The 26,799-nt window shown below is 47.3% G+C and overlaps 1 protein-coding gene across 1 annotated transcript; it reads right to left on the bottom strand.

The window, feature by feature from the left end:
- Positions 1–346: 346 nt before the first annotated feature.
- On the bottom strand, positions 347–26,599 carry LOC135207892 (mitotic checkpoint protein BUB3-like). Its single transcript, XM_064239800.1, is given in 9 exon segments — positions 347–1,097; positions 11,145–11,284; positions 11,838–11,983; positions 12,327–12,485; positions 12,774–12,838; positions 12,841–12,891; positions 13,679–13,781; positions 15,169–15,370; positions 26,444–26,599. Coding segments are annotated over 8 exon segments (978 nt in total). The 5' UTR covers positions 15,367–15,370; positions 26,444–26,599; the 3' UTR covers positions 347–981.
- Positions 26,600–26,799: the final 200 nt, after the last annotated feature.

The raw sequence follows: 26,799 nt of genomic DNA, 5'->3' as shown, positions 1-26,799 counted from the left end.
TTAGGCAGTAACTACCGTCCCGTATGTGGGCCTAGATGTAGCCCAGGTTTCAGATTGAGGGGGTGGCATGAGGTGGGCAACAATTACATAAAAGGACCTAAGTTTGTATAGTTAGGAAAAATACAATTTATTTTCAAAAATTGTGATCTGTTCTACACAGTATACAAACCCTTGGTCCTTTACAAAAGGAAAGACTCACTGGTTGGAGGAGAAGGGTCTGGGTAAACTCACAAACATGTTTTCATTGGAAGACGGCCAGCAAATTGAATTGGGAATGTTTTACATCCGGGCAGGTGGGTCTCCCCACTTACTGGACAGTAGTTACTGCCTAAGGACCTCGTTAAGGAATTTTAACGACCGTGCTCCAGCTTCGCCACAAGTAATTCCTGTTGTAAAGGACCGAGGGTCTATATATTGTGTAGGAAAAATCATCTATTCCTCTGGATCAGGTACATTTAAAGACCCACACACATCATCACCACAACATAAGACTTGCTTCAAAAACTAAAGGAATCTTTAGTTAGCAGGGACAACCTATACTACTATTTGGCAATAGCTCTTAAAGCAGCATGATATGCAAGTGGATCTTTAAAATGGTTACAATAAATAGGATGGAAGGTAACTCTGCGAAGGAAAAAGCACCTTAAAATTCTACAAAACCTGCTGTAAGATCTGTTCCTTGGATACCAAATCTCTTCATGTTTCTACTACTGACACCCTCAGAGAATTCAGAGAGACAAGATTGAGCAAGAATTAAATCATTCTGATGATATTCAAGATGGTAAAGCGCAGTAGAAAGATGCAAACAATGACAATCTACTTGTCACACAAAGAAAGTAAAAGGACTAAGAAGAATGAGTGGTATACCACATCGGGCCTTTTGTAAACACATTGGACCCGTGTAATGAACTGCCCTCAAGTGGCAAATGCAAATACTCTAATGATGACTAAGGTCAAAAGGTATGACTACTCAAATCTGGACTATTTTGGCTTTGTTTCTTGGTCTGTGACTCGTCGAATAAAGATGCAATCTTCGGGCATGGGATCTATCTGCTCCTGCTCGTACATGTAGGAACAAGCAATTGCAAGAGTATTTCCTGAAAAGAGAATAATTTTCTTTTTTAAATATTGCAACACATAGGCAAGCAAAAGTCTAATACAGAGCATAAGTTTACCACAATAGTAAATAAAAAAACAAAACTGCATCGAAGCACATAAACCTACAGTAACTAAAACTGTCCAAGAATGAAATGTTCAATGTTGAAGGGGTCTCAAAAAATAATGGATTGTTAATGAAAAATGGTAACATATATAAGAGTAAGTTTCGATTGAATTACTGACAGAAATGACCATTGCAGAATGCGCAGATAATGCTGTTTTCATCACCAAAAGTCCACAAAAATTATGAAGCTTGCTTAATAGAATGCAGCATCATATAATATGACAATTTGTCGAAAATTGCATTTTTCCTAACTATACAAACCTGAGGTCCTTTAACAATAGGAAGGTAACTAGCGGCAGCTGGGACGGTCGTAAGCTTCGAACAAGGGAGACAACGGTAGTTAACCTGGCTTGTCCGATCGTGCGCGCGCCCGCGCGCCCGAGAGGTGAAGAATCACTTTTGCTTTAGGCCCATGCAAAAAGTTGCAGAGTGAGGGGTGGCATGAGGTGGGACTATATGTAAAGGACCTCAGGTTGTATAGTTAGGAAAAATGCAATTTTCGACAAATTGTCATTTGTTCCGATACGTAATACAAACCCTCGGTCCTTTAACAATAGGAAGACTCACTTTTCTTGGTGGGAGGAATCTGAGTCTTTTTGGTGAACAGACTGGTGTTCGTCCAACCCTGGAGTCCGCCTCCCTGGTCGTAAGAGCAAGGGAGGGATCCAAACCTCTGTCCGATTGATCGGGGTGTGCACCGCAGGATCAATGGTCAGACCTCTGGGCCAAGTACTAAGAGAGAGGCAAGCGTATCTCTTCGTACCAGCAAGCAAGAACTTGTTCCTGTTTGCAAGAGACAATCATAAAATGATGGGTTTGTCTCAATTTGGCATCCACTTCCTCCCCCTTGTTGGAGGAAGTGGTGGATATTTACTCCTATCCCTACTGAAAGGGATAGGATGGTGCTCTATTGAGTAGCTCACCTGCATCTCGTCCTTACCCAGCAGGGTGACGACCGTGTCCCTCTACCCAAAGGTAGAGGGAAGAAAAAGATGGGAAGAGGAGCCAGTCACACTCTCATTCCTCATCCATTCTTACGGTCACACCAGGACTCGATGCTGTTCAGCCTGCGAGGGTCTGGGTTAACTACACAACGTGTTGAGCAACCCCACACGGTTCCCAAGAGGAAAAAGATCAAGGAACTGTGGGCAATATCCTGAAGGTAGAAGGAGGTGCATGCGGTCCGGTTGGACCAGGCGCCTGCCTTCATTACCTGCGCCACGGAGAAGTTCTTGCGGAACGCGAGAGAATGATGAAGAGGCGTCCACACTCATCCTGGGTGTCGAGTTTCTTCAGACAGCTCCGTCGCACCTTCACAGGACAAAGCAGCATAGCCTTCGTATCGGAGGCGGTGACGTCCATTAGGGAGGGTATTGTGAAGGACTCGAACCAATCGTCAGTTACCGAAGGGTTCTGAGTCTTCGCTACGAAGATCGGTACGAAATCGAGCGTCACAAATCCCCATCCCTTTGTGCTTGACTTCTCAAGAGAAGTCATGCAGTTACCTAAGACGAAAAGAAGGGAATAGTCGTATGACCTATCCCTCTTCTCGACTTTGGTTATGTACAGTACTCATACTGACAAGCTATTAAGACGAAGTAATGATTGCTCTGGAACAACCGAACTAAGTCCACAGCATAGTTCGTAACTGACTCGGACGCTCTGACAGCTGCCGACTGACTGGTTTCGGAATCAGTAGAGGCAAGTTGTCCAAGCATCCGGGTAAGTCACGTGACCTTCGCCCTTTAAAGAGTTATGCTGAGAGACCAAACAAATAAAATATTTGTTAGTCACCGATGCCGGACGGCGCGGCGATGATTCTCTTAATGCATAAGCTCAAAAGGCGAAAGTCAATTGCCTTCAAAAGACCGAGGTCCCTGATGCAAGAAAATCTCATAGACGTTGAATCTCAGCTTAAGGAGAAACAACACTATGTGACGTTGAAGACGAAGGTAGGCAATGAATGCAACCTACGTCTTCCAGCTGAATCGAGAGAAGGAATCTCAAGATTCTAAACCTGTGCTTACAAAATGACTGAAAACGCTAACCGCCATTTCATTGCTGTCCATTGTGCAATGAAAGCGGGGGGCGTTCTTCAGTAATGAAACACAGGGGAGAGCCGCTTGAAGAACTGCTTCTCATGGGCTGAACGTTTGGAAGTAGAGCTGGCAGGTGTGGGAGTAGGCGATGTCTTTCAATACATCTGCTAATCCGGGGTGAACAATGAACAATTGTACACTCCGAATACAAGATATTTTGAGGACAAACTCAGATTCCGCAAAAATCATTCGCATTATCGGGATACGATGCAGCAAGAGACTATTACAGAATTCTGTTACCGTGCGGTAAAACAGAAGATGAGAGTCGAATAGATATCTCTGTTTAAAATTCTCGCAATACCGAAGACGATGAATACTAGCGTTTCTCAGCAGTAGATGGTCATTCATGTATGCGAGAATCCCCGTTAATCAGAGACTTAAGTCCGTGATTGTTGGGCAGAGATACGGTTGTTATTCAATCAAAGCAGGTGAGAAAGACATAAACAACCGTCTATCTCAAAGCGGCAGCTGATACTGAAATGCCTCGGGCAATTCAATACGCAGTAGCTGTCGCTGACTCGTCATCCTGAGTTGCCAAGTAATCCTTTCCACGAAGGAATGCGTTCGGCTAGAACCACCGAGCATAAAAAGATATGCTCGAGCAATTATATTTAAGCGAAACGAATTTCGGTAAATATAAAAGCTAAAATGGTGTTGTTTGTGGACAACACCACTAAGTATATAAAACTTGAAACTTGGAAACTCCTGGGAGGTTGCAGGCAACCCGGGTTGCAGCTCAATTAGAATACTTTTCGTCTAAGTCGCAATCCGTAGAATAACCAGGATATGCGCCTACCCCCTCGACCATTCAACTGCTTAGCAGAATCATGTCGCGAGGTTAATATACGTAGTATATTTGTAGGATTCTGAACACGATCTCCATCCTAAATTCTTTCCTTCAAGAAAACAATAAGGATTGGAGATTCGACCACTCTTCGTTCTCTATTAAAGAGAGTGAAGGAGAAGTCTTCCTCGAAGGAAAGCTTCAATGGTGAACAGAAAATACTAAGACGATAGTTCCAGCCAAACTGGATATTCCCGTCCGTTCTTCTCTATTCCAGGTTGGTCGCCTACTGTGAGATAGTCTTCTTTCAGCAGCAGTCTTCTTCCTAATGCTAGAAATTAAACCAGGAATTCGAGCATAGGCGAGGTTCCCGATTATCGTGTAACATATCGGGATTCTCGTCTCGCTCACTTTGGACCGTGGTCTCGCCTAAGTGTTTGGAGATCGTAAGAAACTCTAAACACTCTGAATGCGCTAGAAATTCCGTAGAATTCTAAGCAGTCTGCGAAACCCCCACCGAATTCGTCAAACGATATCGGCTGGTGGTCCTCTCGATTCCCGTAGAAATCGAGAATGGGGCAGGATCCCTCCTCAACGACCGGGGCTTACATCAGGTAGGACCCGAAGGTCCCCCCTGGTAGCGCAGTCCCCAACGTGGGATCCTACAGAGAAATCTCTGTAGGATCCTTCCCCTTTCCCTCGTAGCCGTAAGGAGAGAGGGAATGGGGGAGGAATTGGATACTCGCTCGCCTTCCCAGTGGAACTAGCAGTTGGAGAAGAGTAGGAGCAGCCATCGCCTTGCGGCGATGGCGCCTCAGAGTCTGGGAAAACGTATCGTCAGGAGAAAACGTTTTTCCCCGAGGAGGGTTACGAACTCTCACTGTAAGTAAGGGTCTGCCGCCACTGTGAACGTCGTCTGGGTGGGGCTGATCGACACCTGACAGGAGAGAGCCGATACCGTCCCCTCCGACTCATTCCAGTCCTCGTCGAGGTCGAAACCTCTCAGGAGGACCGAAGGAGTATTTAAATACGGTGTCCGAAGACACGTAGAAACGCCGCTGTCGCAGTAGAGGAGGTGGAAGTAGCTTGATCGACCGGCCAGAACTGAGAGAGCCTTCTTGTCCGGAGACGAGAGACTCTGGTTCAAGACAGAATCGGTAAGCTCCGATCGCGGCATACCCACCGTCGGTTTGGGTTCCCTCTCGGGCCCCAAAACGACTCGAGCAGAGACATAGGCTCTGCTGGTGGGAGCGGCGATCCTTCCCCCGGTCGTTGTGCTGACGAATCAGTGCAATAACCTGGGTAAAGTTACTCTGAATCTCGGAAGTTACAGCGTCTTGAGGAGTAGGACCGTCCCAGTCCCTCCAACAAGAGCAGCTCCCAGGACCCTCCTCCTTCAGAAGAAGGACCAGCAACAGATCCCTGACGGTTGCCTCCAATCACTTGCGCGTACGTCCGGTTGGTCCTAAGACCAACCTGGCAGTGCGGCGTCGTGACGGGATCGTGAGCGGCGCATCTCTCACGATCACTCCTATATACCTAGCTCTTCCTGGCGTATGCCGAGGAAGTTGAAGGTATCGGAGAGACAGAACTGACGCTACCCCCTCCTGAACCCCTCCCGCGCCTCATCGGCCCCTGACGGTCCTCCCAACAACTTGCGCGTACGTTCTGGTTGGTCCTAAGACCATACGTGGCACGTGCGGCGTCGTGACGGGATCGTGAGCGGCGCACCTCTCACGATCACTCCTAGCTACCTTGCTCTTCCCGGTGTAGCCCGAGGAAGTTGAAGGTAGTGGAGAGACAGACCTGACGCTCCCCCCCCGCTCGCTGGCAGGACAGCGGTACGTGGGGGGCTGCAGCCGATCACCAACCCGCGGTGGGGATCGATCTGCAGGCCTGGCCGTGCCGCTCACCTGTGGCGAGCGGCTCGACTGAGCACGTCGACCCACGGTCCCGTGCGTCAGACGAGCTGCTGCTGGTCACCGTATCCGCCCGGTCCCTGTGGGAGCGGCGGTCAGGTGACCTGCAGAGCTCGCTTTCGCCGTGAGACGGTGAGCGTTCCTCGCGCACGTCAAACCGCTGGTACCAGCCGAGGCTGGTACCGTCGGTCGAGGGGACCTGGGGGACCTCTTCCCAGCCTCAACCCGTGGCCGGTCAGAGACCGTCACGTCCACCCGAGGTACCGGCTGGTCGCTGCAAGAGCGGCCGCTGGCCTGGCGAGAGTCACCTGAGCGGCTCTCGACAGTCTTCTGCTCCGTGCCTCGGTCATGACGCTGAGCGAACTCAGGCGTCTTAACTTTGGCTGCACGGTCACCCGAAGGAGATCGTACACTCGGAACTTCTCGCGGACGAGAAACCGAGCCCGGTACCTGGCTTAGCAGCAGAGCTGCCAAGACCAGGCGAGGGTGTACCAGCGGTAGCCAGCACACCCTTGGTCCCCGTCTTCTTCTTCTTCTCAGAAGGGGAGACGGGCCCCGTTCCGAAGGAACAGGAGGACCAGCAGAAGAACCCCCCCGTCACACCGGAATGTGACGAGCCCTTCGAAGTTCCCGAAGGAGTCTTCTTAGGGGGAATAACAAAACCCGGTTACCAGCTGGTCGCTGCGAGAGCGGCCGCTGGCCTGGCGAGAGTCACCTGAGCGGTTCTCGCCAGCCTTCTGCTCCGTGCCGTGGTCTTGGCGCCGAGCGAACTCTGGCGCCGAAACTTTGGCTGCACGGTCTCCCGAGGGAGAGCGTACACTCGGGATCTCCCGCGAACGAGAGGACCGAGCCGGAACCTGGCGTAGCGGCATCGCCGCTAGCACCAGGCGAGGAAGTACCAGAGCTAACCGATATCCTACTGGTCCCCGTCTATCTCTTCCTTACGGAAGGGGAGACGGGCCCGCTCCCGAAGGAGCAGGAGGACCAGCAGAAGGAACCCCCCGTCCCACCGAGGTGGGACGGGCCCTTAGAAGTTCCCGAAGGAGACTTCTTAGGGGGGGGAGGCAGCCTTCTTCTTCTTCGGCTTATGGGCCTTAGAAGTCGAAGGGGAAGAGGCAGCAACAGACGAAGATGACACCTTCCTCTTCTTCGTCAGCTCACGCAGGACAGTCGTCAGGTCCTCCATCCAGGCCGGAGTCGGGCCTATTGCCGAAGCAACACGGCCCGACTGCACCTGTCCGGAAGGACCTGGGACTGGGGAAGACACACCATGGGCAGGACCCAGCCATGGACAGGCGCAGGAACCAGGAGCGACAGGAACAGCAACCAGCTCAGGAGCGGCAGGAACAGCGGCAGCGGTAAACACAGAAGGGACAGCCAAGCCAGTAGCGGGAACCACATCAGCGACAGGTACGGCAGGCCCAGCCATCGCCTCGTAGAATCATCGGCAGCCAGCGTGGTACTGGCGGCCGGTCCAGGGGCGAGCTGCTGGAACAGCGGAAGTCTGGGGCAGGCAACACGAAGAAACAGGCGGCGGCGGCATACCCCTCCTCGGTACGGCGGCGACCGGCCCTAGAAACGGCAGACGGCGTCACCGACACAGCATGGGGAGTGTAGACCAGCGGGGGGAAGCAGCATAAGCGGCCGTGAAGGTTGTAGTGGAGACCACTCCAAGGTCACCGCCCCAGACCTCGCTAGACTCTGCAGCAGATCGTGGATGCTAGGCACGCCCTGCAGCCGCAGTGGTCCATACCTGTCCAAGGTCGTCTCCCACGGCTGTAGCACCTGCGGTAGCACAGACAGATTAGTAAGAGGGGTTCCCTCACGCACGGGGGGGGAGACATGCCCCACCCCGACGGAAGGAAGAGCCCAAAAACAAAAGACGAGGAAGCTGAGCGGGGGGGCAGGAAAGAAGACGAAGAATCGGATACCAAGGGAGTCGCGGGAGAGCTTTCCGACGACTTCCTGGCAGACCTTCGCTTCCCCATACCCCCGCACAGCAGTGAAAAGTAATATGAAAATGAAACAGAATACTGCACTTGCGATTCACTTCATAGAACTTAAAGAGGGAAAAATCAATTCCCGGTAAGAGCGGAAACTTGATCCATAATAATATGATGCTATCATAAATATATATGAAAATGAACAATACTGCACTTGCTATTTTCACTTTCACAGCAATAAATCGTAAGGATTAATTCCCGGGTAAGAGCGGAAATTGATCCAAAATTAAATTTGATGCAATTAATAAATGAAAATGAAAAGAAAACTGCATTGCGAATCCACTTTCATTGCATTCTATTCATACACAATAAGAGGCTCTTGCCGAGCGCAATCAAGCTCTCGGCAACGAACGCACAGGGCAAAAATATAATGAAAAAGAGTACTTACATCTTTTCAATTACACACTTCGCCCAAAATACATGACTCGGCGCGAGTGCGCCCGCCCTCGGCACCGAGACATCAATTCAAGGGTTCAATTCATGAAAAGAGCGGAAATCGCCGTCTCTACGGCGATAGCTCCATGTTGATTCATAATTAAGTAATGAAAATGAAAACAGTGTACTTACAGTTTCATTTTCAAGTCAAACCAAACCATTAGTAGAAAACACAATATAAACAAAGCATACGACGATGAAGCGGGCAGAGAGCGATGACGAACACGTCCTTCACACCCGCGGCCGAAAGCAAAAGTGATTCTTCACCTCTCGGGCGCGCGGGCGCGCTGCAGCACGATCGGACAAGCAGTTAACTACCGTTCTGCCCCTTGTTCGAAGCTTACGACCGTCCCCCCAGCTGCCGCTAGTTACCTTCCTATTGTTAAAGGACCGAGGGTTTGTATTACGTATCGGAACAAACTAGAGATTCACAATATATCTACAAAAAAAAAAAAACCAAAAGACTAAAAAAAACAACTCAAACATTGGGCTGAAATTTTGATTTTTTATATATCTAAAGATTTTTGGAACTATGCCAAGCACTGTGGCAACTATGGCCATTCAGCGCTGAAACGGAAATTGACAGTAAAAGGTTTGAAAGGTGCAACAGGAGGAAAACCTTGCAGTTGCACTGTGAAACAATTGTTAGGAGAGGGTGAACAGCAAGATGGAAGAATTAGAATATGAACGAAGGTACAGTAATAGGAATGAAAGTAGTTGCAGCTAGGGGCCGAAGGGACGCTGCAAAGAACCTTAAGTAATGCCTACATCGCACAGAATTGAGGTGCATTGACGGCACTACCCCATGGGGATTGGGCTGAAATTGCACACAAAAGTAAGATTTACACTCAAGTCTAGTTTGATCTGTCGCAGTAGGATAATGAAACTACTTCTATTAGATTTTGGTAATTTGAGAATGAAGCTTGAAAATGTTATCTTCATGATAAAATTAAGTTTCATATACCTATACTTAGCAAGTATTTACATAACTATAGTTTCAACTCGCGTGGCAATTATCTCATTTTAAGCTACCGGCGAGTGAAACTAAGCAATATAATTACTTGATAAGTTACATATACATACATAAAAAAAAAATTAATCACAAAAATATGAAAATACAGCAATTAGTGAATATTTCTCAATAACATATTCCGCAATAGGTGAATTTTCCGCGAATAATGTGGAAATACTTTACATAGAAAAATGTGCAAAAAGGTGAAACCGCGAATCCAGAACCACAAATAGGTGGGGGCTGACAGTAACGTGGCAAGATAATTACAAACATAATTTGATACTCTACAAAAAATTATTTTTTTATTATTCCATTTGTATTTTTAATTGCTAACAAACCTTCAGTCTTATCAATATGAGAATCTTCTAGTGCCATCTGGAGACTCGTTGGTTAAAACAATCAAAGATTGTGAAGCAAGGAATCTGTGGCCTCTGACAACTTGTGCGTATACGAGCTGGCAAGCTGGTCTTTTTCTTGTTAGCCCGTAATTTATTTGTGCTTTCCTATCTTTGTGTATGTGTGTACATGATTGTTTATCATGGAGTCCACCAAGAGTTCTAGGCCCAGTCAAGGCATGTGTCCAGGCATTCAAGGATTTCCATGCTCAAGGTTTTTGGTGTCTTCCATTATTGACCCCATACCATTTGCAGTAGGTGCAGTTCTAATTTTTGTATCGTCATTAACCCTTGTCCGGAGTGTCGTTCCTAGCCTGTGTCGCAGTAGAAGGCTTTCTACAAGAAGAGGAAATACCTTAGAGTACGTACTTGTCCTTCTTGAGAAGGTTTCCTCCCTCCCCAAGTGGACAGTTCGGCATCCCCTTCTTCCAGAATTTTCCTTCTGCTTCTTTTGATGCCTTGTCTCCTTCCTTTTCTTCCACTGATTTGTCTTTGGAAGTAACGGGAGTTGCACAGGGTGACTTTGTGTATAACATGGCCCCCTCTCTCATGCGAGATAATATCCCTCCCGAGAGGGAGGAGGCTACTCCATCTGCTTCCTTTGTTTCAGATACAGATGAATAAATGATGATGAGAAGATGGAGACGGTCTGAACGTCTTTTTCACATCCAAGGGAGAATACAGTAGGATGTTATATTGTTAGGTGTGCTCCTGTTGGCACCAGAAGTTGGAAGACCTAGACCTAGTTACACTAAGACAAAAGGACAACAGAAAGGGGGAAATGAGTGGTGATTTATGGAAGGTAACGCACATGAAAGACTTGAGTGGTAGAATTTCAGGAAGGCCCTCTTAATCACATGGCACTGGAACCAATGATGATGATGATATGAGTATTTGGAATATAGCTGTGACCTTGTTGTTACACATATACCAAGTTTTTATCACATAAAAATAAATCACCAGCACATCACCTATGCAAATTCCTAATTCTATTACCTGAATAAAATTAAAATGATCTAAATAAACACAGAGAGGAAAAAGAATACATAATCACAGAAAGGAAAAAGACGACTGAAAATGCACAGCACTAGGGTACTAAACAACTCACTTGCAAGGTGACAAATACAACGATAGCAGTGAAAGCTTATCTAAGAATGACTTGAGAATTCTTTCATGCACAGAGATTCCAAAGACAATCATTTAAGCCAAACCAAACTACGATATCTGTCTACTGTGCCAACAACTGAATACTGAACAATTATTAGACCAACATACCATCATTGCTGAAGCAAAGCGAAGAAATGGAGGTTGGATAACGATGGAACTGGCACAATCGCTTCTTGTTGAATCCATCCCAAATATTGACGTAACCATCAGACCCACCAGTAGCGAACGTGTTATATCCATTATGGAAGCTGCAATGGAAGGTAAAAATAATATAACATACTTCACAATACAGTTTTAGTAAAGGAGCAAACCGTACAGGTAAGACAGCCATAACCAGCTGTAAAGTTATCGTCTGATTATGATACATAAATAATTTCCTCCTCACACATTTGAATTTTCAACCATATAGCTATGGAATAGAATGGAATATGTATTATGAAATTTAGGCCAAAGGCCATGTGCTGGGACCTATGAGGTCATTCAGAGGTGGAAATTAAACTGAGTAAAAAACCATTATAAAGGTATAACAGCATGAAAACTGCAGTTGCATTATGAAACTATGATTACGTGAGTGGAAAGTAAGATGGAAGAAAGGGAATAAGAGCAAAGGTACAGTACTATAACGAGTGAAAGGGGTTGCAGCTAGGGGCAGAAGGGGCACTGCAAATGACCTTAGTAGTGTCTACAGTGCACCACATGAGGTGCACTGACAGCCACACAAGGTGAACTGAGATAACTAACCCAGTATTGGGACCCTACAGTTATGTCTTACTCTAGACAATTTTTTTTGGACTTATTTACCTGATAGAATTCACAGGAAAAATCTTTTCAATGCCATCCTCTTTAAGCCTATGACACTTGAAGGCATACTTCTTCTTCTGAATTTCAGGACTGGGATCTAAATACTCAACAGCCACACGACCTTCAATACTGGATACAACGTAACCCTAATGAAAGATTTTATGTATAAACACTTTAAAAAAAATAGCAGTTAGAAAATTTCAATGATCATGTATTTATAGTACACTCCTATCTCAAATACATGAGAAGAGGATGAAAAGCAAAGAAATAATCAGCAAAATATAAAAATATACGGTAAAACTTTCCCAAAAAGGTACCATATACGTACAACTAAATATAAAAAATTTTAATATTACCACAAAACAATTTGCCTTACTGTCAAGTCGATATCAATTACATATACCATCAACAATAAATAAACACTGTTGCTCTTTTGTCTTTCCTTATTGGGAACCTAAAAGTGAGTATTTAACTACATCTTGAACTTACCTGTTTATTTGGGAAGCACTGAATACACCTAGTCTGGTATTTAAGGGAAGATTCTCGACGTTGCTGAGCAAACCCCATGTTGCGGAGATCCCACACTGTTACCTTTCTATTGGACGTTCCAACAACAAGTTTCTCTCCACTTAAACCCATTGTATACACCTATAACGAATAGACGAAACATTACTGAAGTTTAACTACAAAACTAAAATGGGTAGTAACTCAAACTAGCGCACACTACCCATCATTCACACACACACACACAAAAAAAACTCAGAAGCCTCTCCATAAATGTTCTCATGAAAAATTATGAAAACTTACTTCTCAATTCAGCTTAAGAATGTTGTATTCATTACTGAATTTACTGATAACCCTCTTCTAGTCTTTGTAAATCAACAGGAAATGAAACACTGCTCTGAAAGAAAAATAAAAATGAAATTCCCAACTTACTTTATTTGGCTGCTGATAAGTCCCCGCTTCTCGTGGACCCCTAGGATCCCAAAGTTTGATATTGAATCCCAAGATCCAGTAATTACCACATTCACTTCTGGACAATAAGCCACACATCGAGACAAAGATGAACATTGTTTAAATCTATATTGCAGCAAAATTAAACAACCGATTATCATAAATATGAAGCACTGGTAGCTTCATAAAATCCATGAATCCCAATTACAGACTCAACTCAAACTTGTATGAAGTTATTGTATGGAATGAAGTGAAAGCCGACACAAGATAAATGTGCCTGATTAGCTAAGTGGGGCACCAATAATTGAAATGCCTTCTACAGTACACCATGCACAGCACAATATGGATGGTATACACTTCTACATTATCATTATTAATACTATGAAATTTAACCACAACTGAGCTCATTTATTTAGCTCCCACAGGCCCAGGTCAAAGGATATGCCCTGGTGAGAGGGAAAAAAAATAACATACAACCAACCCACAATATGACTCTCAATCTGTTCTTTAAACACAAGGTTATCCTTTCAGACCCAACTTCTTCTACCTTGTTACTTCTTAACTGTTCCCTTGTGATCTTAAACTATAGAAATCAAGCACTGGGCTCTGTGTGTTCATTCAGTGCTGAGAGGGAGAGATTGACACTAAGAAAGTTTGAAAGGTGTAAAAGTTGTTAGGAGAGGGTGGTAAGTCAGATGGAAGAAAGAGAAAATGAACAGAGGTACAGTAAAAGGAATGAAAGAGGTTGCAGTCAGGCTCCAAAGAGATGCTGCAAAGAACCTTCAGTAATGCATATAGTGTACCATGTGAGGTGCACTGACAGCACTACCCACCTACGAGACCTGGTGATCCTAGGCAATATGAAACAATGCAGTTCATGACCTACCTAATAGGAGCGTCATGGTTGCCTACAACTGTTTCTGTATTGGTATTAAGATCAAACATCTTCAGCTGTGCATCAAGACCTCCGCTATATGCATGAACAGCATCCTGTTGAGAGGACAAAACTTATCAGAACAGCAATTTTCACAGTGCAAATAAATAAAGAAATCATTTTACTAATTAGTATACTAAACCACTAACATAAATTATCTTTGCTCCCTTTAAAAGGTACAGTACAGTAATGTGAAATTATATGAGTAAAGTCTTTCAAAAGTAAAATACCAACATTTTTAATGGGCATTCATTACTTTAATCAGACTATAATAACAACACTACTCAAAAAGCATTCCTTATACATTGAAGATGATACCATTACCTTACAGTTAAAAAAAGAAGTTATGGCCAAATTAGTTGTGTATAAAATTGATGGAATTTGATCATAACTTTATCTTTTTCACCAAACAAGGTAAGCATGGATGACAACACTGCAGACAGACATATATCATCTCCCTTCATGCATAACAAATGTATACGTAATAGTCTACCTTTCTGCCAAATTCGACAGAAAAAAAAAAAAAAAAAAAAAAAAAACTCCGACATTGAGGAGAATTACTATGACAAGGTAAATAAGATACACTTAACAGACCGACACCAAGGTCTCTTTGTACCAATTTTAACAAATTCCTTCATCTGTGTAGTTGTTCTGATAAGGTATCCCTGTACCTGTGTCATACAAATTCAACAATGGGCAGAGTCCATAATGGTCTACCATTGTACCAAATTTGACTGGAATTCCTTCAACTGTGAGGGAAAAATTGTGAAGTTTTGAGTACAAGGAAAGCACAATAGATAGACAAGCAGATCATAAGGAAAAATAAACCAGCAAATAGGTGGAAAAACTGAATTTCACCATAACTGTATGTTAAGACTAACAACAAAGCTATACAGCAATAAAAGGTTGAATAGAAAAGGAATAAAAGCAGAACTACAAGTTACAATTTCCACAAATATCTATTATTAAACAATAATGAAACTTGCTCCGTAATGTATTTGATTTTGCAAAGAATAACAAATTCCTTTTTTTATCCACCTATGTATACCAAGTTTGATCTTATTCTATGACATTAAACGATGATTTTTTTCTAAAAGGAACCTTTATCTTATTCTATGACATTCAATTACGAATTATGTATTTCTAAAAGGAACCTTTACTCAGCCTTTAGATAAGAAAAAGTATAACATTTTCAGGAGAGGAATGATATGCGGTAACCCCGTTCTTTAAAAGGTCTGTGATACATCAACATGCCAAATGAAAAAGAAGGTTGCATTTTTCCTTACATATAAACCTACACTTTCATATATGGGGTAATCCATACTTACCTATCTTTGGCTGTTAGGTATAGAATCATCTCTGAAATTGTAACATTACCATCAAACTATCAACATCCCACTCCTAAGAATAAAATATCAATTGGTGCTTATTATATAACCTTACCTGAAAGCAGCAATCCAGCACTGCGCCAGAATGCTGGTACTGAAGTCGCATATTATTATTGACAACATCGAAGAGGCGTACACTTTTATCCCATGACGCTACCAAAAGGAACTGGGGGGAAGTGGGGCCAAACTTCACACTCTGAATACAATCACTCGGGGTGTTCTTCAAACGGAATTCCATTCGAGACTCACTCATTTTGCTGTGGAAAAACATAATAGTACTTTTTAATAAGAAAAGATAAAAAAAAAAAAAAATGTTCATATTAGAAGATATAAGTCAAAGACAGAATAGTATCTTATTGGGGCACCCTGACAAGTCATACCTGTCTTGGAACTTTTCCCAAGTAATGGTACTGTACTTGAACAGCATTCATTCCTACCCCAATATACTAATTGGAAACCAGTCGTATACTTTGTAAACTGATCTAAAATGACAATTTGTCCAAAATTGCATTTTTCCTAACTATACAAACCTGAGGTCCTTTTACAATAGGAAGGTACTAGCGGCAGCTGGATAGGTCGTAAGCTTTCGAACAAGGGGTTCGGTAGTTAACTGCTTGTCCGACAGGCGCGCGCGCGCGACTGGGAGGTAAACAATTCACTTTTGCTTTGGCCCAAGCAAAAACTGCAGAGTGAGGGGTGGCATGAGGTGGGGCTATGTGTAAAAGGACCTCAGGTTTGTATAGTTAGGAAAAATGCAATTTTGGACAAATTGTCATTTGTTCCGACACGGCATACAAACCTTCGGTCCTTTTACAATAGGAAGACTCACTTCTTGGTGGGTGGAATCTGAGTCTTTTGTGAACAGACTGGTGTTCGCCCAACCTTGGAAGCCTCCCGGGTCGTAAGAGCGAGGGAGGGATCCAAGCCTCTGTCCGATTGATCGGGGTGTGCACCGCAGGATCAATGGTCAGACCTCTGGACCGAGTACTAAGAGAGAGGCATGCGTATCTCTTCGTACCAGCAATGTAAGAACTTGTTCCTGTACAGGAGCAAATATAAAGTCATGGGTTTGACTCTTGTAGGCATCCACTTCCCCCCCTTGTAGAAGGAAGTGGTGGATATTCTGCTCCTATCCCTAGTGAAAGGGATAGGATGGGGCTCTGTCATGTAGCTCACCTGCATCTCGTCCTCATCCAGCGTAGTGACGACCATGGCCCTCTGCCCACAGGTAGAGGAAAGGAAAAGATGGGAAGAGAGAGCCAGTCACTCACTCACTCACACATCCATCCACACAGTCACACCAGGACTCGATGCTGTTCAGCCTGCGAGGGTCTGGGTTAGCTACACAACTTGTTGAGCAGCCACCACGGGCCCTCCCAAGGAAAACGTATCCAAGGACCTGTGGGCAATATCCCGAAGGTAGAAGGACGTAAAGGTAGTCTGGTTAGACCAGACCCCTGCCTTCAGGACCTGCGCCACGGAGAAGTTCTTACGGAACGCCAACGTCGGGGCAATACTTTCTGACTTCGTGAGCTCTCCCGACGGGGACGTACGGATGTCGTCACTACCATCAGCCTCATACGCCCTCCTGATGACCTCACGCAGCCAGAAAGAAAGAGTGTTCTTGGATACTTCTTTCTTGGTAACCCCGGTGCTAACGAAGAGGCGTCGACACTCAGGCCTGAGGTGTCGAGTTCTCTTCAGATAGCGCCGTAGCGCCCTCACAGGACAAAGCAGCATCTCATCCGCATCATTATCGGTGAAGTCCAATAGGGAGGGAATCGTGAATGACTCGAACCTGTCGTCAGGGACCGACGGTTTCTGAGTCTTCGCAACGAAGTTCGGGACGAAATCGAGCGTCACAGATCCCCATCCCCTGGAGTGTCGTACATCATAGGAAAGACCATGAAGTTCCCCTACTCTCTTCGCCGATGCCAGGGCCAGCAAGAAGAGGGTCTTGAGGGTCAGATCCCTGTCTGACGACTCTCGGAGTGGCTCGAACGGTGTTCGAGTCAGACTCCTAAGGACGAGAGTCACGTCCACGCAGGGGGCCTGAGTTCCCTGGGTGGGCAAGACCTTTCGAAGCTCCTCATAAGCAAGGAGATCTCGAATGAGTTCGAGATGTCCAACCCCCTCAGTTTCAGGACGAGCGCCAAGGCGGCTCTGTATCCTTTAACTGTGGGGACTGAGAGGAGCTTCTCTCGGCGAAGAAAAAACGAGGAAATCCGCTACCTGCTGAAGAGTGGCTCTGAGAGGAGATACACCGTCTACGACACCAACCACAGAAGACGGCCCACTTCCCCTGGTACACAGCTGCAGAGGACTGACGGACGTTTCCAGCCATCTCTGTTGCTGCGCTACGAGAAAAGCCTCTCGTTCGCAAGAGATGGTGGATAACAGCCAGCCGTGAAGACGTAGGGACTGGACTGCTCGGTGGTACCGCTCGACGTGTGGCTGGGCGAGAAGGTTGTGCCAAGGGGGAATCTCTCTCGGTTCTCTGCGAGAAGAGCAGCAGGTCCGGATACCAAATGGCCTGTGGCCACTTGGGAGCCACCAGGATCATCCTGAGATTCGGGGTGACCAGTGCTCGACTGATCACCTTGCGAATCAGGCTGAACGGGGGAAAGGCATAGGCGAAGAGGTTGTCCCACGGGTGTTGAAGAGCGTCCTCTGCAGCTGCCCATGGGTCCGGCACGGCCGAGAAGAACACCTGGAGCTTCCTGTTGTGCCGGGTGGCGAACAGATCCACGACTGGTCGCCCCCACAGGTCGAAGAGCCTTTCCGCCACGTCCTGGTGTAGAGACCATTCGGTCCCTATCACCTGATCCCGACGGCTGAGCGTGTCTGCTACTACATTCCTCTTCCCTGGAATGTAGCGTGCCGACAGCTCTATTGAGTGTGCCTGAGCCCACTCGTGCACCTGCCGAGTCAACTGGTACAACGGGAGAGACACTAGGCCCCCCCCCCCCTGTTTGTTGACGTAAGCCACCACCGTGGTGTTGTCGCACATCAACACCACTGAATGTCCCATCAAAGCGGTCCTGAAACTCTTGGAGAGCGAGAAACGCTGCCTTGAGTTCCAGTACATTGATGTGAAGGTGTGCTTGTCGTTCTCGTCCCACACTCCTGAAGTCAGCAACTCCTCCAGGTGTGCGCCCCATCCCTCGGTCGATGCGTCTGAGAACAGCTGCATGTCCGGGGGGGGAGTGCGCAGAGGCACTCCTCTTAAGAGGTTCCTGTCGTCCAGCCACCAGGCTAGGTCCTGCCTCACCTCCTGTGTCAGTGAAACACTGGAAAAGGCTTGGGTTGGATCCTTTTTTTCCCCCCCCCCGCCTGCGACCAACTCTCCTTTAGTCTCCACTGAAGAGACCGCCAGGTGAAGACGCCCGTGAGGGACTAACTTCTCGAGTGACGACAGGTGTCCGATCACGACTTGCCATCGCTGAGCTACCTGTTCCTGCCGAGACAGGAACTGGTGGCTGCCTCCCTGAATCTGCTGATCCGCGAGTCTGCGGGGAAGACTCGCCCTGCTACCGTGTCGATCAGCATACCCAGGTACTTCATCCTCTGCTTGGGCTCGAGATCGGACTTCTCGAAGTTCACCACGATCCCCAGATCGCGACAGAACTCGAGCAGTCGATCCCTGTCCTGTAGCAACTGCGAGCGGGAGCTCGCCAGGACTAACCAATCGTCGAGATACCTCATCAGACGTATCCCGTGCGAATGGGCCCAAGCAGTACACCAGAGTGAACACTCGCGTGAACACCTGTGGGGCGGTTGAGAGACCGAAGCACAGTGCCCTGAACTGGTACACCGTCCCGTCGAGGATGAAGCGGAGGTACTTTCTGGAGGACTGATGAATGGGTATTTGGAAATACGCATCCTTCAAGTCCACTGAAAGCATGAAATCGTTCTCCCTGATGGTAGTCGAGCACTGAGCGTGCCGTCTCCATCGTGAACCGGGTACTGGCGAACAAACCGGTTCAGGGGAGAGAGATCTATCACCGGGCGCCAGCCTCCCGTAGACTTTTCCACCAGGAAGAGTCGACTGTAAAAGCCCGGTGACTGATCCGTGACGATCTCTACAGCTCTCTTGCTCAGCATGGTCTTGATCTCCTGTCTCAGTGCTACGTCCTTCGATGACCCTGGAACGTACGACTGCTGTTGGACCGGGTTGGAGGTGAGGGGTGGCCGAGATTCGAAGGGGGTAATAGATATCCCTCCCAAGGACATCTTACAATCCAGGTCTCGGCGCCGTAGCGCTGCCAAGTTGCCCAATGGCTGGCCAGGCACCCCCCCACTTCCGGCAGCAGGTGAGGGGGAACGCCGTCCCTAGCGTTTCCCCCCTTTCTTCGACTTCTTCCCAGAGCCCCACGGGATGAGGAGGGCTGGGAGGAGGGCTGGTTACGGCTCCCCTTGCTAGAAGTCGAAGAAGACAGAGTCATTCCTCGGGGCTTCGACGCAGCAACCGTCTTAGCAGCCGAGGAAGCGCTAGCCGAGCTCTTAGACTTGGCCGCAGTCCGAGGCTGCCCAGAAGCCTTCGAGACTGCCTGGTGAACCAGACGGTCACTGTCATCAGTGCGCCGTCTGTCCACCGCAGCGTCCACCATCTCTCCTGGGAAGAGAGACGTGGAACTCCGTAGAGGTCCGTTTCGAAGCCCCAACGCCGCCTCACGCCCGCCGCCCTGGAAACCCAGAGTAAGGACAGCGTCCTTCGTCGGAGAACCAGGTTGGTTGGCCCACAGGTTTCACCGTCTGGTGGGCAAGGAAGGAGATGGCTCTTCCCCCAGACTGGCAAAGTCTCCTGAAGGCCGAGTCCTCTTCGGGAGAAATTCCCCCGGAGTTGGCTGCGACCTTAGATACTGTGAGGGACCACAGATCTAGCCAGGATACGGCCTGGAAAGCTGCCATGGCGGTAGATTCCAGGCCTAGTGCCTCTTGCTGCGAGAACCACAGGTTCTCGGACAGGAGCTGTTGCAGAGACACACCCGGAGTCAGCCTAGCTAACTCCGGGTTGACCTGTTTGGGCGGCATCGGGTCTTCAGATGGCACGTAAAACCGCCGCTGTCGTAGCAGAGGAGGTGGAAGCAGCTTGTTCGACCTGCCAGACTTGAGCGAACCGTCTTGCCCGGAGACAAGCGATTCAACCTGGTCCAGCACTGAGTCCGCAAGCTGTGAACGCGGCAAACCCACCGTCGGTCTGGGTTCCCTCTTCGGGCCCCAGAACGACTCGAGCCGGGACGTGGGCTCGGATGGTGGGAGCGGCGATCCTTCCCCGAGGTCGTTGTGCTGACGAATCAGCGCAATAACCTCGGCAAAGTTCCTCTGGATCTCGGGCGTGATAGCATCCTGTGGAGTTCGGACCGTCCAGTCCCTCAAACAGGAGCATCTCCCGAGACCCTCCTCCCTCAAGGAGAGGAGCAGCGACAGCCCCCTCTCGGTCTCCTCCAACCACCTGTGCGTACGACCTGGGCTGGTCCGAGAAACCGAGCCGGTACGTACGACGACGTGGCGGGATCCTGAGGGGCGCACCCCTCACGATCACTCCTCAATACCTCGCCCCTCCGGTGTAACCCGAGGAGGTTGAAGGTATGGGAGAGGCAGACCTGACGCTCCCTCCTCGCTCGCTGGCAGAACCAGTGGGCTTGGAGGACTGCAGGGGCGATCGCCAACCCGCGGTGGTGATCGAGCTGCAGACCTAGTCGAGCCGTCTCGCTGTGGAGAACGGCTGGACCGAGAACAGGGGCCCCGGTCTCGTGTGTCAGAGGAGCTGGTGCTGGTCGCCGTACCCGATCGCTCTCTGCGAGAGCGACGGTCAGGCGACCGGCGAGCTCCACTGTCACTGTGAGATCGGTGCGTATCCTCACGGTGCGTCAGTTCGCTGGTACCAGCCGTGGCTGGTGCCGGCGAACGGGGGGACCTCTTCCCAGCCTCAGCCCGTGGCCGGTCATGGACCGTCACGTCCGCCCGGGTAGCCAGCTGCTCGCCGTGAGAGCGAGAGCTGGTCTGGTGAGAGCCGCGTGAGCGGCTGTCACCAGTCTTCCGCTCCGTGCCGTGAACCTGACGCTGAGCGGACTCAGAGGTCTGGTTCCTGGCTGCACGGTCACTGTTAGGCGACCGTACACTCGGTACCTCTCGCGAACGAGCGGCCGAGCCGGATCCTGCTGCTGTGGCCGAACCACTGACAGCAGGAGAGGAAGTGCCGGTGTTAGCCGGCACCCCTCTGGTCCCCGTAGTCTTCTTCCTTGCGGGAGAAGAGACGGGTCCTGCTCCCGAAGGAGCAGGGCGACCAGCGGAAGAACCCCCCGTCTCACCGGAGCGAGACGGGCCCTTAGAAGTTCCCGAAGGAGACTTCTTAGGGGGGGGGGGGGGTAGGCAACCTTCTTCTTCTTAGGCGGTGGGGCCTTAGAAGAAGAAGGGGAGAAGAGGCGGCAGACGACGACGACGACGAAGAAGACGATGAAGACGACGACGACACCTTCCTCCTCTTCTTCTTCTTCTTCGTCAACCTCCTCAGGACCGACGTCAGATCTGTCATCCAGGACGGAGCCGGGGCTGCTGTTGCCGAAGCAACAGGGCCCGGACGTACCTGTCCGAACAGACCAGCATCGGAGCAGCGGCGCCAGGAACAGGAACAACATCAGCAGGTGCGAGCATCACAGGAACGGCAGTCGAGACGGCAGGAGCAGAAACACGGAACAGCAGCGGTGGTCACGGCAGGTACGGCAGGCTGTGTGGGCGGTCCAGGTGGTCGAACCAGCGGCACAGACGTCCTCGGTACCGGTGGGAGGTCCAGGGGCGAGCCTCTTCGGGCAATGAAGTCCGGGGTCGCGGCGGCACGGCAAACCCAGGTGGCGGCATCACACTCCCCCGAGTTACGGCGACTGGCCCCTGCACCGATGTGTGGGTGTCACAGAGACCGCGTGCTGGGTGTACACCAGGTGAGGAGGTGACGCGTAGCCGGGTGTTGTAAGGGTCGTGGTGGTGGTTGTGACCGTTGCATGAGTGACCGCCACGGAGCCAGCGAGATGATAGAGCAGCCCCTGGACACTCGGCACGCCCTGCAGCCCCAACGATGCCCACACCTGTCCGAGGTCATCCTTCACGGCAACCGCACCTGAGGAGGCAAAAGTCGGGTGATTAGAAGGATCCTCTACCCGCTCGCGCGAAGACGAGCGGATAGAGGACCCCGAGTACAACTCTACGTCAGGGTATCTAGCGCCCTCCTCCACACTCGACACGTCAGGAGAGGAGAAGGACCTAGACACCCCCCCCGAAGGGGAAGGCGCGAGACGTGGAAGTTGAGCGGGCGGCAGGAAAGAAGACGAAGTGTCCGTCACCAAAGGAGTCGCGGGAGAGCTTTCCGACGACTCCTTTGCAGGCCTTCGCTTCTTCCTGCCCTCATACAAAGTCCCACTGCGCCTCCGACCAGTCATTACATACATCCACAGGGCTCGGCCCGGGTGCATTCGCGCCCCCGACACCGAGCACACAAAATATGAGGGTCAATCTCTGGGAACGATCTAAACTTCTCACATTTACGCCCTTCGATACCCGGGCAAAGTCTCCTTGGGGTAGCGAGGCGAGGAGATTCCATCATAATTCAATTGAAGGCAGTAATTATTATGCAAAGAGAGAATGATTGTACTTACAATACTTTTTCATACACAATTACAACCAAATACTCAGAAAGCAAACGACGAGCAGCGGGCAGAGAGCGTCGAACACACACGTCCATCCACTGTGAGGCCGAAAGCAAAAGTGAATTGTTTACCTCCCAGTCGCGCGCGCGCGCCTGTCGGACAAGCAGTTAACTACCGAACCCCTTGTTCGAAAGCTTACGACCTATCCAGCTGCCGCTAGTACCTTCCTATTGTAAAAGGACCGAAGGTTTGTATGCCGTGTCGGAACAAACATTTATTAATCAGTTCATTTACCCTTTTTTTTTAATTAACTGATCTCCTCTTTCTGTATTTCCTATTATCTTGTTACTTCTTTTCAATGAACACCATATTCTTTGGAAGCTTGAATTTCAATTTAATGGCCACTGTGGGCCTCTTCCATATGAATATAGTTCATCTTCTAACTATGATATGAACAACCTGATATACCAGCTCGATCAGAAAAAATGTAAAGAAAAAGTGGTAGTGGCCTAGACGAAAGTTATATTTTTAACTGGTTTGCGTAGAAGCATTTACTCTTTTTGAAGGATGGTAACGTCCTTCTTTAAACCAGGAACACCATTGGTGTTCCTGGTTCAAACCAAGGAAATTCTGAACAAATAAGTATACATTCTGGTTTGCTTTGATCCCATAAACAAGTATGTAACTTAAGCAGTTATACAAGTCTCCTGTTCCTAAGTAACAGTGGTATATGGCTAATCTGTCTGATTTCATTAGGAACAGCTTCTCACATAACAGTATTCTTTTTAGAGGTTTGAGGTCTAATTTCCTCTAGTGCTGAGGTTAAGTCTTCTAGTTAAATTATTTAACAAAACATCACCGTCACATTGCAAATCTTGCAAAATGGTAGTCTTATTCTGTTTAAAATATTCCTTCACCCACAGTGATCTTTTTTGCAGTTTCTTTTGTCTCTGTTTAAAAGCATCATTAGGTAGTAAATGGCATAACCGATTGGTTCCACCGACATCAGTGCAACTTAAAAATATCAATGTGCGGACAGTAAGAGGCATGTGTTATGTTCCACATTCGTCTCTCAAATTTTCGCATACGATTCTAATCTAAGAGGCACAAGCTTAATGCATGGAAAAACGCGTCGTCTGGAAGTACCATCTTAACATAAACTGACCATTAAGGATAGCCCGACTTAGGGTAAACAACCACAGGCAATCCATCGTCATCGCGTGTCTCCACCTTATTCACTCGATATTTAATTGGTGAAACAAGAATACAATTGCAACTTTAAGCACATCATTCAAAAGATTGAAGTTTCATCAACATAATGTGATATATGAAAGCCCCATACAAACTAAAATAAGCATGTGAGCACTTTGTAAAATGAGTTTTCCAGGCAGTTTTGAAATCCAATATGGCGGCAATCGCGTGACTGGCCGTTCTAACGACAGACAATCCACCATCTTTCCCAGCCTTCCTAGCACTCATTTTGAACAATGTTAGCGTATATATGTAATGTTTATTGATCTAACTCAAGATTGCAGTTGTAATCAGCACAACAAAACATTTTGTTGCCCATATTAGTGAAAGTATGAAACTTTTTATTCCTGGGGTCATGGTTTGAACTGAATTCATTTTTACCTTGTTATGGTGGTTTTATAGTTATTGCCATCACAACTGAAACTCCACAGTGCTTATTTGATTGTAATTATGCACATTTTGGTCTTAATTCACTCCTAATTGCACTTGAACCACATTGCTGTTCCTGGTTCCTAAGCACTCACTCCACAAACACAGTTATGAGCAGCAGATGACTACACTCTTTATAAGGTGCAAAGCTTTATTCCCTTAATTGTTTACTTTACTCATTATTTAGTTTAACTTTACTTTGTTACTTCAAAATGTTTATTTAATTCATGTCTATTATCCCTTTTTTGCAACCAAATTAACCCCGAAAAATTACAAATATTTCTGATGTACTTTTACGAGCAGACGACGCAACGAAAAATGACCCATCGTTGCCAATCTAGTGGAGCTTCACACATACACCGATGCATTTACAAACCGTTTCCATGAATTCTAGTTGTCATAGTAATGCAGTAACGATAAAATTGCTGTAATATGTATATATACTACACATAGATACACTAATTTCACGTATTTCACCAGTTTTGTGTAAGTCGTCGGATTTACGATTGTTGTGCTGAAAGCGCCCCAGCATCTATGGGTACAAGTGGTGTGCGGATTTAGCACAGAAAATGGGAAGTTTGTTGACACAAGCCAAGCAACTCCGCAAACATCGAGATGGCGTCAATTTTCTAAAATTTTTCAATGGTAAGTAAAAATTTTGAAAGCACCATGAGGGTAGTGTGCACTGCGTTGGCCACACTTTTCATTACCCTTTGTTTAAATCTTAAAATATGGCCTCAATTTCTAACTTTGGAGAAAATACTTAGGTAGGTACTTCGAAAGGAGAGTAAGTAGGTTTAGCTCCTCCTCTCACCAACAACTACTCATGACTGATGACCATCTCCTGTGCTAGGAAGTGTTAAAGTACTTTTCCAGAGGGTGGCCAAATACGCGGTAGTCAGTGAGTTGGCCAGTCGTCGGCTGTTTACCCTTGGTGGCTAGAATAAGCCTAAATCACCCAGGTCAAACTAGTGCTTTCCACCATATTACTATTTCAGTCTCTGGAATAAGCCTACAAAGTTTTTCTGAAAAAAATAAAGGCATAGGCTTAGTACCTGTATTACTAATAGTTAGCTAGCTTTCCCTTTTTGATAAAATTGAAGACTACTACCTAGGATACTCTGTTTTTTTCCATCTGTCCATTTGCCTGTGGTGGTTGTGCATGGTAACACTGCGTCCCGGGCTTTAAATAGTTATGCTATGTGTAAGTTTTAGGTAGAAAATAGTTAAGCTGTGTAAGTTTTAGGTAAAAAAAAGGATATCTTGGTGTACATTTGCACCTGAAAAGTGTTTTAATAATTTACTGTATGCAAATTACACCGTTAATATTCGAAATTTCATATTATTTAAAGCCCGGAATGCAGTGTTACCATACGCAAACACCACAGGCGGGAGGACAGATGGAAAAAAACAGAGTATAGGCTACCTGTAGCCTACGATGGTGTGGTTCCCGAAAGGAGGTGATCGAAATAGGTCCCGACTGCGGCCTGCCAATTGGGTCTATGGGTATTTACATTTGATTAGCTAGGTTAGGCCTCCTACGACTGTCTTGTGTTTATGTTTACGATCTGATAGGCCTATTTACCATGTTTTGTTTGTGTACTCATCCCTAAGGAGCAGGTAATAAATACAGCGTCTAAGGTACACCTATAGGGCCTATTTACTGCATCAAACTGAAAAGTCTAGTATCACACCAGAGGAGCGCATAGGCCTAGGTAGTAGTATTTGGTTTTACCCTGAATACATAGGCCTATACCCGGCAGTCAAGGTACATAGCCACGTCACTATTACGTAGATCAACCGGCATTATTAATTAACTGAGACGAAAATATGAACGATTAATAAAAATTGGCCAAAATAACAGCAACCAACACTACACTAGGCCTACCGCCTGGTTCAAAAGCGGGGCCTGTTGCCCGAGCAGGAGCGCCAATCGCCATTCACAACAGACCCGCCCTCACAAATGGCCCCCATCCATCCAGCGCATTTACATGAACACATATTTACCTGAAAAATTAAAAGATAGCCTATACATAAAATTTGTCGATCGGAAACTTTCCGAGCCGGACCCGACCGACTGACAATTCTGTTATGTTTTGGACGTGAGCCGCGCGCAACTGCAGTAACAACAGTTTACCAATCACCGCCATATTGGAAAGACCATGCGGCTACTTAAGCCTAAAATTGTGTTTATTTGGGTCATTAAGAAGGCATTGTTAACGTATTGTCGCTATTTGTGCTGATATATAGTGATATAGTACCGTTACATTAAACTTTCATCTTATATAAAAGTCGTTTTCGGTGAGGTCATGCGTTGTTTTCTCTGTTTATTTCGTATCTTTTTCAAAATTCGCCCATCACAG

Source organism: Macrobrachium nipponense, chromosome 11, assembly GCF_015104395.2.
Source record: "Macrobrachium nipponense isolate FS-2020 chromosome 11, ASM1510439v2, whole genome shotgun sequence".
Classification (NCBI taxonomy): domain Eukaryota; kingdom Metazoa; phylum Arthropoda; class Malacostraca; order Decapoda; family Palaemonidae; genus Macrobrachium; species Macrobrachium nipponense.
The sequence above is the reverse complement of the archived record's forward strand: the minus strand, read 5'-3'. Positions and strand labels throughout refer to the sequence as shown.